Source organism: Apis cerana, linkage group LG10, assembly GCF_029169275.1.
Source record: "Apis cerana isolate GH-2021 linkage group LG10, AcerK_1.0, whole genome shotgun sequence".
Lineage (NCBI taxonomy): Eukaryota > Metazoa > Arthropoda > Insecta > Hymenoptera > Apidae > Apis > Apis cerana.
Genome location: NC_083861.1, coordinates 2919191 through 2931718, shown reverse-complemented (window position 1 = coordinate 2931718; position 12528 = coordinate 2919191). Strand labels below are relative to the sequence as shown.

The 12528-nt window shown below is 32.4% G+C and overlaps 1 protein-coding gene across 7 annotated transcripts in view; it reads right to left on the bottom strand.

Moving 5' to 3' along the window:
* The window catches only part of LOC107995723 (sodium/hydrogen exchanger 3), a 37640-nt gene that overhangs the window by 12614 nt on the left and 12498 nt on the right, over positions 1-12528 (bottom strand). For all 7 annotated transcript variants that reach the window (XR_001765621.2, XM_017053374.3, XM_017053378.3 and 4 more), the window contains 5 exons: positions 11988-12244; positions 8473-8690; positions 5963-6165; positions 989-1078; positions 363-433 (listed from right to left, as the gene is read on the bottom strand). Coding sequence is in view for 6 of the 7 variants with exons in the window: in XM_017053374.3 (XP_016908863.1) it covers positions 363-433; positions 989-1078; positions 5963-6165; positions 8473-8690; positions 11988-12244 (839 nt within the window). In the remaining variant the exon portion in view is untranslated. The remainder of the gene's footprint in view (positions 1-362; positions 434-988; positions 1079-5962; positions 6166-8472; positions 8691-11987; positions 12245-12528) is intronic.

Sequence of the window (12528 nt, the reverse complement as noted above, 5' to 3'; positions counted from 1 at the left end):
AATAATAAATCGAATTATAGATTTAAAAGATCGGTAAAAGAACAAAATTTTAGGGATACTTTATTAAGTAGAAATTTTTATCTTTAAACTATATAGATCGTAAAAATCCAAATACTTTCTTAGACGCGAAACGGTAATAAATAATTTACGACCAAATAAACCAGCGATCAGAATCATCTGCATCCCACCTAACATCTCAAACGACTCGTGAGTCATCCTATTAGGGGAGAGGCGAAAAATCGATAAACCTCCCTAGTGTTTTTCATCAAATAAGACGAATCATTCCATCAAGAAGTCGAAAACGTTAGAGAAAGTCCATTTCGAAATATTATCAATCATAAAACACGTGAAGTAATACATACTTATCCCGAACGTGATAATTGCCATGCTTGCCCAAAATGTCCTCGATCCCAGCCATCACGTGGTCTATTATCTGCAAACGTAGACGCCATTTTCCTTTACTCAGCCGATTTCATCAAGCACATTATTTCCCTTATCCTTTTACCAACGTATACACACGTGCACACCACGCGCAAATGACTCGAAACGTACGAATTCACGCGATGCAACGCGGTTTTTATCTACTCTAGACCCATTATTCTTCCTCCTGTGATACGTTCATTTAGTGGTTTCCGGCAAAAATCAGTGCAATCTTCTCTCATACTGAGCGACGAACGATTATTGATTTTCTCGCGTATCGTAGTTCGCTGCTCTCTCTTTTTCCTTTCTTTTTCTTTTTTTTTTTAATATTTGCGCGAACGATAAGGGCGTATAACCACGCGTTCCCTACAATTTATACATTCAGCTTCGCCATTCTTCGTGCACCGTTTTTTCTTTCACGACTTAAACCATCCCCTATTCGGTACATTTTTATTTTACGGATCGATCGAAACGAGCGAAGCGACGTTGAAGTTATGCCTCGTTACGAACGATCGCGACCATCATCGTAGGCAAACAGTTCGTAGAACGAAGACAATGAGGCACGTACCCTTTCGTGGATCCTCTCGTTCATGGTCGGCTTCTTCTTTTCGGCTCGTTTCACATTCAGGATCTTTACGAGGGGCTTGATCGTGATTCCCTGGAAACGGATGTTTTTTATAGCAGCGGATGTTTCAACTTGGAGAGTTCAACTTGTAATTGCGATTGATAAGAAGTAATACTAAGTTATTATTATGCGAGGAAATTGTAGGAGGATGAATGTGGAAGGGGGTGGTAGTTTTAATATATATTATTTTCGTGATTGAAATAATTTTTTAAGCATATTATAATGTATAGTTGCAATTAAGGAAGGAGATTGATACAAGAGAATTATTATTATATATGTATGAGAAGAGATTATTTTTATTGTATTTTTTGTTGAATCAATATAATTTTTTAGAGATTTTATTATATATCTTGCGATTAAAAGAATAATACTAATTTTAAATTATTGTACTATTTATAAGGAATGATTATTTTAATATTATGTTTAGTTATTTTTGTTGATATTTTTTATTTGATCAAATTAAAAATTAATTAAATTAAAATTAATTTTCTTTAAAATTTTTTAAATTCTTTACAATTTCTTTTAAGTTTTTATTACAAATAATCTTCCTTTGTTTTAAATAATAATAATAAATACGATCGTTAATAATTATAGTATGGAATACAAATCGCAGTACGAATACAGACAGAAAATGATAACATTCGATTATCATTGAAATCCAAAATATCGATTTAACACAACTATAACTCGTATTCCGGACACGGAGCAGAATAAACGTGATTCTTTTTGCTCGTCGTAAGAATATTATATTATTTCGTTAAATAGTTATAAATTAATTTATTATTGTGATTGTAAAAAATTGTAAATATATCATGTTTATTTTAATTATGCATCTAAAAAAATTGAAAAAGATCCTCATTCGTAATACGATACTAATGATTAAAGGGATTCAAGTTTGCACAAGTTTCTATAGGCCAATGGTATTTAATTGTCAGAGTGGAGTTCAAATGGCCCTCGCTATTTTTCCAATGAAATTGATACATTATAGCTTCATGAAATTCTATGTACTCAACTTTCGATACATTATTGTATCCCCTGTCTCTTATTGTAACTATCTCTTGTGACCCCTCGAGGAAGCAGAAATCGAAGTTGTCATCTATCGATAAATTTATATGAATCTACCTACATAATATAATAAAGCAAAAATAAATTGATTTTGCAAGAATAATACGGAATGAATGAATTATTCAGTTTATGAATTTATTTTAATCATATTTAAATCGTAATATTTGCATATTGTCGATATTTGTCCATCCAGTTTTATTATTTTTTTCCTCTTTTGCAATTGATGATTAATATTATTTTCTATTATTATAAAAACAAAAAAAAATATTGCATTCGACTAATATATAATGCATTTATATTTACAATTTTTTACAATCACAATAATAAATTAATTTATAACTATTTATATAAGACCATTTAAACATTTCAAGTTATCAAATTATTACGATCGATCGGATATCACGAAGTGGTGTCGATATCGAATTTCCAATCGATTGGTCGATAGTGTTTTTTAATGGAAGTTCAGAACCGCCAGTTCCTTAGCAAACAGGACGCGCCTTTAGGATGAAAGTAGAACCTTTTTTTCATTCTCTCCTTTTTTTACTTTAACCCTTTGCAGTCTAATTACATTCGTACTCTATTCGCTCCGTACACATTTTTTTTTAAAATACGATTTAATTCCTCGACAAGGGTGGCAGAACGAAATTAAAACGAAAAACCATTTGTGCAAGAGACATTATCAATAAATTGCAATAAATTTCCATCCCTTAACATTTATACTCTTTGTATTAATAATCATTCGTAACAAATTATTTCTTAATGCAATTCACCTGCCCGATATCTTTTAATAACGAATACCAATTATCGAATCGAAAATTGAATGTAGAATATGAAATTAATCTCCTTCGAGTTCTTTATTAACTCTGAATATCTTCCTTTCTAATAATCCTTTCTCTACCTTTCACCTTTCAAACTTTTTTTATCCCTTCCGCGATCGGAAACGATCGGAATAAAGTACTTGCACATATACCAATTCGATGGGAATCGGTCTATATATCTCGATGCACGCTATTCAAATAAAACTACGATTTCATGCATCTATGGCGCGCACAATATCCGCGCTAGTAATACACATTTAAAATAGAGCCGGGGGAATCGATAGTGTCGGCATAAAGAAAGGTCATCGCTGATTGCGTATTTATAACGCAGTTAACAAAAAATCACGGCACGCCTTTTGCAGAGGATTGAAGCGAGTAATCGTGCCGGAAGAGGGACGTCGCCATTCGAACGGTTTATTATTTTCACGTCAATCGCAATGGAGCTGAACTGCTGCACTCTCTAAGGCAGGTACTTAAACGTGCACACACTTAAAGAGACTATCTCGATTATTTTCTTTATTGGTGACTCGATTAAAAAATTTTTTCCTTATATTATTTCGAAAGATTCTCTTTCATCTTAGAGAAATTTTATCATTCAATTGCTACAATTGCTTGATCTACAATAATTTCTAAGTTCAAACGAAAATACTATATTTTACGAATAAATACTATCCTTGTAAAATAAATTTATCGTACAGAATAATACATCATCCATTTGTTTGTTATCGGAATCAAAAATCAACGTAACTTTTTTATCAATTCACTAGGAAGACAAAGTGTTTGCTTTTGAATTCGCTGATGTATAAAAGAATTGAAGATATCGCGATAAAATATTCGAACATCGAATCGAAATCGTGTCATCCGCGACAATAAAAACAAAATTTGATCGAAACACCAAGCGAGAATATCCATCCCTTATCCGGTTATACGTCAAGCGTATAATGAAACGAGAATAAAAGTGGAGAGAATCTGTCCACGTGTAAACGTTATTTCATATTACGAGAGAAAATTATATTATAGAACAGTATGTTTGCAATGTTCGAAGATCGTCGTAAAATCGTACGAGTCGAGGGAGATTTCGATCGTAGTTGTCTACGATGACAAAATAACCGAGACAAGTAGTAAATGTTCGCGTATTTCTCGGCTAACGTGTACAGCCATAGTAGTATGAACTGTGATAACAGGTTCCGGTATATTCCTGTGCATCGTTGGTAACCTTTTATGAAACATTATTAGCTAGTTTCCACGAGCAGTGATCAAATCCAATATCGATTTGTGTAACGTCCGATATATTGTTTTATGCGCATGCTATTTTTTCTTTTTTTTTTTTTATAGATAGCCGTTTAGTTTAACGGGAGGTTGCGATCTCTTTCGGGCATCATTATTTTTCATCTGAACGGAATTTTTTGGTTTATGAACTGTTTTCAGCTATCGAAGATTTTAATTTTATTTTTCAATTTTACCAAATAAAATAAAAGATGCTGAAATTTCGTAAAACTTTCAAGTTTTATTGTAAGTTGTAATTTAGTGCCTTTTAACAATAAATCTTTTATACTTTTATTATTAATATTTACACAATAGAGGTGATAGCAAATATGAATATCGTAATACGTAACATTTATAAAATAATTATATTGTATTTCGTTAAATTTAAATCGTATTTTAATTCTACGAACAGTTAAGAAGAAGCAAAAAAGAATCATTGAATCGTTCCAATTTAAAAATGTATCCCGCTTCATTCAAACTGCTATTTAATTCCGCGAACGGATCAAAAATTGATAGGAGAGACATTAAAGGACACCATCTTGAACTTTGGAAACCCTTTTAATTTAAGTTTCGAACCTTTTAAACCATCCTTAATAATAATTAATGACGAAATCTTTTTAGAGTTTCGAAAAATTCATTTATTCGCGACAAACTTTCGAGTCACGTGAACTCCACCTATCGATGTCGACTGGCCGCCATATTAGAATCGAGGAAATTGAGAAAATTCGTAAGAATAGCTTGGCCAAACCGGCAGAGCCAATGAATGGTTCTTCGAGTCTGAATCAACATTTCTCAAAGTTTACTTGCCGCGAACAACGAGCTCCCTCCCGGAGAGAGAAATGTTGATTTAAAGAAAAAGGGGATGTTCCCCGTTATCGTGTCATTCCCTCGCTGAATCGAGAGGGAGGATCTCGTTTATTATTATTTTTTCACGTATCTTCGCGTACCGACTGGAAGAAGAGATTCGAGAAGAGTATCGCGCATCATTACGATGAAGTTTAATTTAAACTTTTCACTATTGCAGTTGCAGGGAGGAAGTTTATACCACCGTTCAACCTTATTGGTTTAAACAACCGATGTGTGCACGAAACAATTCTACGTATGTATTGGGAATAATGCAAATGAAAAACGTAAAGAGCAACCGTGAAGTTATAATGGCGTACGTAAAAGGAAACGTAACGATCTCTGTATCCTCGATGGGGAATTACACGCAACAATGGTCGAAAACGAAAAGAACGTAATGCACAAATCTCTTCTATTTGCTTAAATGTCTTCTTTTAAGGCAAATACCCTTGAAAAGTTTTCCACGTTATCCTACCACTTCAAATATAAGGAAATGTTGACTCGAACTTTGTGGCTCGGCTTCCACCCTTGTCATTTAACATCGCAACTGTAATAATACTTATTCAACTGATATCTGGAGACATTTCCAGATAAATGGTATATAATAATAAATATTAAAACTAGTTTAATACCATATATATATATGTTACGTTATAAAATACCGAAGATTATTAGTTTAACATTTCTAAATATATTAGAAAACTTTTGGAAAATATAAGAAAAGAAAAGAAAAGAAATTGATTGTCAAATCAAATTGTATTCTATTAAAATTAATATTGATATTCTTCAACAATAGTTTTCATAATCGAAAAATTATCCGACAGTGGAGAAAGAAGACGTAATATTTAATTTTCTTCAATCTCTTTTGTTATCATGCTTCGAAATTAGTTAATTGAACAATTTACGAATATTATTGCATCCTTACCTGTATGAATACTGTGAAATAAATAACTGCGATCGTGGTAGTGACGAACATCGGTTGTAAAGACACGTGTTTCGGATCGATCAGTAAGACCAGAGCAAATGCTACGGCACCTCGCAAACCACCGTAAGACATCACGAATTTCTCCACCTTGTTCAACTTGTGCAGTCGGAATTGATTAGCCAACGCTGTCAAGAAGATCACGCCTGAAAATCCATTTCAATCCAAGTCAGCGCGTTTAACCCTCTACAAACAGCATGTTACATGAAATCTAACCACTATTTCCGCGGTCAAATGCCAAATTTGATATACATATATCTCTCTTATTTTTTTTTAATTGAGATATATATATATTTCCACGTATATCTATAATATTATATATATATTAGTTTGTCAAAGATAGCACGTAGTTTAAAAAAAAAAAAGAAAAAGGACAGGTTCTATATTTGAGAAACATTGTGATTTTTCATAGCTGAACAAACTTTAAACTTACTGTACTGTAAAGTTAGCAAAACATGACATATCAGGCTTTGTCATCTGACCACAGATTTATTTCTAGGTTCTACCTCTGTTTGCAATAAATATTATTAGGTTTCCTCTTTCACGTGTAAAATTGAAAAACTGTGATCGATCGTAAATTGTTCTTCTGTAAAAAGAAGCATTTCTGTTTACAATAATTGATAATTTCAAAATGGTGAAAAAACTTACTTTTTTGTAAAGGAGAAAATATTTTGATAATTAACATTTTCAATTTTCTATGAAATAGTAGAAAAGATTTCTTTTCTACTACAGAAATTGATTCATTTGTAAAAAAATCTATCGTTTATCTCTTATCATAAAGAAAAATAATTTTCTTTTGTAAAAAGAGGAAATTTTTATTCACGAAAAATGTCAGCTTTTATTCTTTACGTGACAGTGAAAAATTGAAGTTAATCGTTGTTTTAATCTGACAACGAAAGGCTATAGTTAATCGTGATTCCTATTTCGCAAAAAAAAAAAAAAAAAAAGAAAAAAAATGAAATATCCGGATTTGAAAAAAGTAGGATATTTTCAGACTACATAGGGATGACGATGAATTTTTTAAGTGCAGCTAGTGGCCAGCGATTTAGCGATAAACCGTCGATGGAACAGGAAGCCATAAGCCCGTGACAGTAAGCCCTGATGTAAACTGGTGGTTGCGGAAGAAGCTAGACGAATCTTGTTAAGAGTATTTCCAGATATTTCACGATTTAACCGAGAAGATAGATTAGAAAAGTTCGAGAAAAGTTCATTTTCTCAAGATTATTCTTTTCGTTTATTTTAAATTGGCGAATATCAATCTCGATATTGACTATTTAAATAATTAAATTAGAATAGAAATATAAAAGTGAACAGAAATGTCCATCAAAAGTATCTGTATTAATACAAAAATTTAATATTTCAAAAAATTTGTCTTCTTCTTTGCTTTTTCGTTGTTTCATCCACTTTATTTTTTAATCCTTTTATTGCAAAGTAACACAAAATTTTACCTTTGTAATATTACGTTTGATTTTATACGTTTAATCTCTCGTTATAAACACAAAAATAGAAATTCTTTCTAAAAAATAAGTTGGATACAATGTTACAAACTTTTATGCAATTGATTGTTGTACTTTGTAGCAAGCAAATTCTTTACAATAATAAACTTATTATGATATTATACTATGTGTAATATGTATTATAAATTTAATTAAATTTTAAAAATTTTAGTTAGTAATAATGGAATTATGGAGATCTATACTATATATACAAATTCACAAAAAAATTACGATAAATCCAATAGTTTTTCGCCTTGAAAATCGTTATTTCATTAATATTTTAGGATTATATTATATAGTAGACCATCTAAATGGAAATTAGCTATAAACTTATTAATAGAATATTGATGACAAATTTATACGTCGAATACATCATGGCCGAATACTCATTGACCAAATTATCACCAATACTCTTCACAAAAATCACCTGAGAAATTACCATCGTCTCTCAAAATGCTCTCATTCAACTTCACAGAATTAAGAAGCTAATACCGCCAAAACGGTAAAGCAATCATCCTCGCAAAACACAACTCTATCCCAACCGAACTACTTAATCTTCACCCCTTCTGCTTATCCAAATTATCCGAAACGACACGAAACAATGCCCGGGACGGCACGTGCCAAGTTTCCCGGCATCATCCCGCCTCGTTATCCGGCAAAAAGGCAAATACCAAAGCGCAAGAAACGCCTATTCTTGGCACGATCGCGTAACCGTTTTGCTAAGTAAGTGACACGCGATAAGCCATGAATCGGTTTAAACCTTAAGACTCCCCCCTTATCTCTTGATACCATTAACAAGACCTACCCCACTTAATCCAGTTTCGTATCGTCCAGTTTGACGCGTCGATTGCATCCACGTGAAACCGATTACTGTCACGAGTTCTTTGTATGACAAAGTGCGGGACAATTGATGATTTCACACCCTCAACCTTGAGGGAATGATTCATATATACTCACCGACGATGCGATAGATCGAGCAGAAGACGATGGTCATGACGACAAACCACGTGTTCCAATCGTGATGGTTGTTCACGGTCGCCACCCCGAGGAACATAAATATGATAGTTTCCGAGCTGCTTGACAGCATTTTCATCGTGTATTTGACCGTGGTGTGCGACTTGTGCGATATATTCGCCTCCACGTAATTCTTCATGGTGATGCCGCAGAAGGTGATCCTGGTGACAAAGGAGAGGTCACGGTTAATCGATGGGGGGGGAAGTGGACGATACAAAGGGGACGAATATGGCGCGAGGGTGGATTCGAGTTCGCGTATCGATCGTAGTCAGTACGTTTCGTAAACGTCGTTGAAATTAATTCGAACGTACGATCCGAGGGTTTACGAAATCGGCGGCTAGAGGCGTCTATTCGATTTACGATATGGATGCGACCGTTGTACACATATGTAGTGGAAATTTGTGCGTACGTCTGACTGGAGACTACTATTTGGATCCAAGTTTAGATCCACCCATGATTCACTTGTTAATGTGTGCCGAGAGGAAATTTGATGGGGATTTAACCTCTTGAGAGAAATTGGCGTACATGTGTCTAGACAGTCGTGAAAGTCCTACATTATCAGCAAGGAAATTTAATTCTAACTTAATGAAATTGTGTAATATTGAGTATATGAAGAATTATATTTAAAGTAATTTTTGTTATATATAAAATGGAACCAACTCTCATCTTTGTTCTTATGGATAAGTTGGACATGGACATTAAATAAATATAATCTGCGAACTCTTATGAATAAGATTAGGATAAAATCTTATTATTAGAGGAAGATAAAATAAAGAATAAAAGAATTTAATATTAGTTTTTTAAATTTTGCATCAAGCTAATTCTCTACTATAAAATAGGAATATGTATAATATATACGTAAATCTAACAAAGATATGAAAATGTAGTCAAATTTTGAACAGTTTCTAAAATAACTAAGTAATAACTAAGTAAGAACTCCAAGTAAAGTAGGGATAAAATATGAAACGTGACTTGGGTTAAATATCTTCATCATAAAAAAAATATCTTACGTTTATATCTTTTAATATTTATTCTAATTTTTGATCCTTCTATAAATAATAACATTGATAATTGAATTCTTTTCAACTTTGTACCGCATATTTCTGAATTAATATTCTAAAAAATTTCTGATGAAATTAATTCCAAAATTTCCAGACACTTCTAAAAGTATTGGTACAAGATTACTTGAAAACAGTTTATTCAGTCTTAATTTCCAAAATTATTCGAGCATATTATTAAATTTAATATAAGATTATATTTCATTTTTTCATTAGAATTTGTCTATTCTTTATTTATATATTTTTGTATTATAGAAGTATCGCGTTTTACTTTTATTCTATTTTACTTTTAAGAGCAACTGTAAATACATATAAAGCAAATTAAGAGTACAATATCTTCCATTTAACGATCTATTTCTCTTCGTTGTTCAAATATTGCACGTATCTTAAGCTCTTTAAACAAATAAATCATCGTGCTATAACTACCGCTATAACACACTCATCCTTCGTTTATTTAAAATCCTTTTGTTCGTCAATCGAACACATGGCACTGTTTAATCATATAAAAAGAAAAAAAAAATCACGATAGCCGAGCAAGAAGCAGCGATTACGGGTTAAGCATATTTGAACAGTTATTACACAGGGCGTACTTTGCTTCGGGATCGATCATCGCTACCAACTTCCCCAGGAAACGTGTAAATAATAGACTTAACGAGAATCGTGCTGCTATCGTAAGGCTTTTGAGTATTTATAACGACGATCTGTTACTTTCCTTTCTCTCCTTTTTTTTTTTCTTTTTAATAAAGACTTAGCCTTGGGCGAGTTATCGAGTCGATCGATACGAAATCGACGATCACGAAAAGAGTCAGGCTTCCCTTTAACCTTTTTCTTCCTTCCGCGACACGGTTCGAGGATTTGAAAATGAAAAAAAAAAAAAAAGAAGAGGAAGAAAAAAGGAAAAAGGGAAAAAATAGGAGAAAAAAAACTTTGAAGTTTCGTTTAAAGAACAGTTTCAGAGGATTGATTAAAAGCGTATCGATGAATCGTTTCGCCCTTGGATGGCGAGGTAACATGGCGAGATTTCATCGAATATGCTATATATATATGTATGTAACGATTCGCGTGAGAGCTGGTCCTTTTTGGAATTTATTGCCGGCCGAGAGCGTGTCGAGAGAAGTGAGTTGGCACACTCGTGTTGCACATTTCTAGGTCGCGGTGGCCACGTGCAGGGCATTTTCGGTTTATCGATGTAAACAAGGGAAATTTGCATATGTTACAGGGTTGTTTCGTTGATGAACTGGTTTTCTGGAGTTTTGTGTTTTATTACCTGTACGAGACTGACCGTACAATTAACTTTGGCTGGTATAAGTTTACCAGCTAGTATTTCCAGATATATTATTATTTTTGTTTATTATTTAAATTACGAAGAATATTAATTGATGATAGAATCGAACAGGTTTTTTATGTAAATGGAGAGTATATATGTCGCAAAGTTCATGAAAATATAAAAATTAAGCGAAATAATAACGAAATGAATATATTAATAATTTTAAAACATGAAATGTCTTATTAAAAATAGTTCGTGTTTAAAAATCTGAAGAAATTTTCTTTTTTTACACGAGAAAGTTACTTTAATATAGAAATAACTACTTATTAGATTCTCTCTTAATTGTATTTAATAGTTATTACGAAAGTATACTTGTTTGTTCGTGTAGTTTTCTCTAAATAAACTGCAAGTGTCACCAAAGTTTCCAAACAATACTAATTACAAGCTTTCGTTATAAAAAATTTTTAAGTATAAAGTTGAAAATTTGTAAATTGAATGAGAAATTCTTTGAAAGAATTTATGATCATTATTCTCAAAAATTAGAATATAGAAATGGAAATAATTCAATCTAAAAATCTTAAGTTATTAGAAAAATTAACTGAAATAAAATTTATAAATATTTCCTTATTCCTTTAAACAATCTGTTTCTCAATCTGTTTTGATTTCCAATACTCTTTTGTAATATTCAAATACATCGTAAACTTCCTCTTGCTTTTGAATTAATTAATTAAGAGGATCTTCCCCTTGTAAAATAACAATTTTAAAATAATGCACATGTATAATTTAGAGTCTTAATTTAATTTTCTCGAATTCAAAACTTTCGAAATTCAAAACTATTATTTTTCCCTCTTCTCTTTCTTTTTTCTAAGAAACATTATTTCGTAAAAAAATTCAAAGAGATTTTCTAGCCAATCAATTAATAACAGTCATCTTTTTGACAGAATTAAAACTTTCCATTTGAAAGTTTTCAAGAAACAAATTTTCATAGAAACAATGATTTCCTACTTTACTCTTTTAAGATTTCATTTCATTAGAAACCACGCTCTTAAACCCTCAAAATACACCAATTACGAATGATCGTTGAACTTTCACAATCTCTAAAGCATTCATCAGAAGAGGATCAGTTTACTCACGCCAGTATGCTGGACATATGAAAGATCTCGGCGTTCAGGTAGGCCAGGTAGGCCATGACGAATATGAAGATGGGCTCGATCACGCGAACCTGGTGGGTGAACCTTGTAACGAAACCGGTACCGAAGCCCCATATCACTCCTATTATCGTGCCACCGATCGCCACCACGAAGAACGAAGCCAATCCCGAGAGCACGTCCGTGTAAAGTATTTCCGTCGGTCCTATCTCGTTGTAAGCCTCGAACATATGGTACAGCACCTGCGTGTCATTAAACAACCGTAACTTATTAAGCTGTTCCAATGATTAAGAGATTCCGCGAAGTTAATTAGAAATTCTTCAGACTGCAATCGGGTCATGGAGACCCGTTTCTCATGGATAAGGAAATCGTACAATTTGATATAATATAATAATCGTTATTGGAGGATCGAGGGTTATCTAATTTGGACTGAGATTAAATTTAAATTCGTTCTAATAACAATTTTAACTTTTATTCGTCGAGCAATTTAATTAGAATTCATACTCTCTGTATCATTTATCTGTAT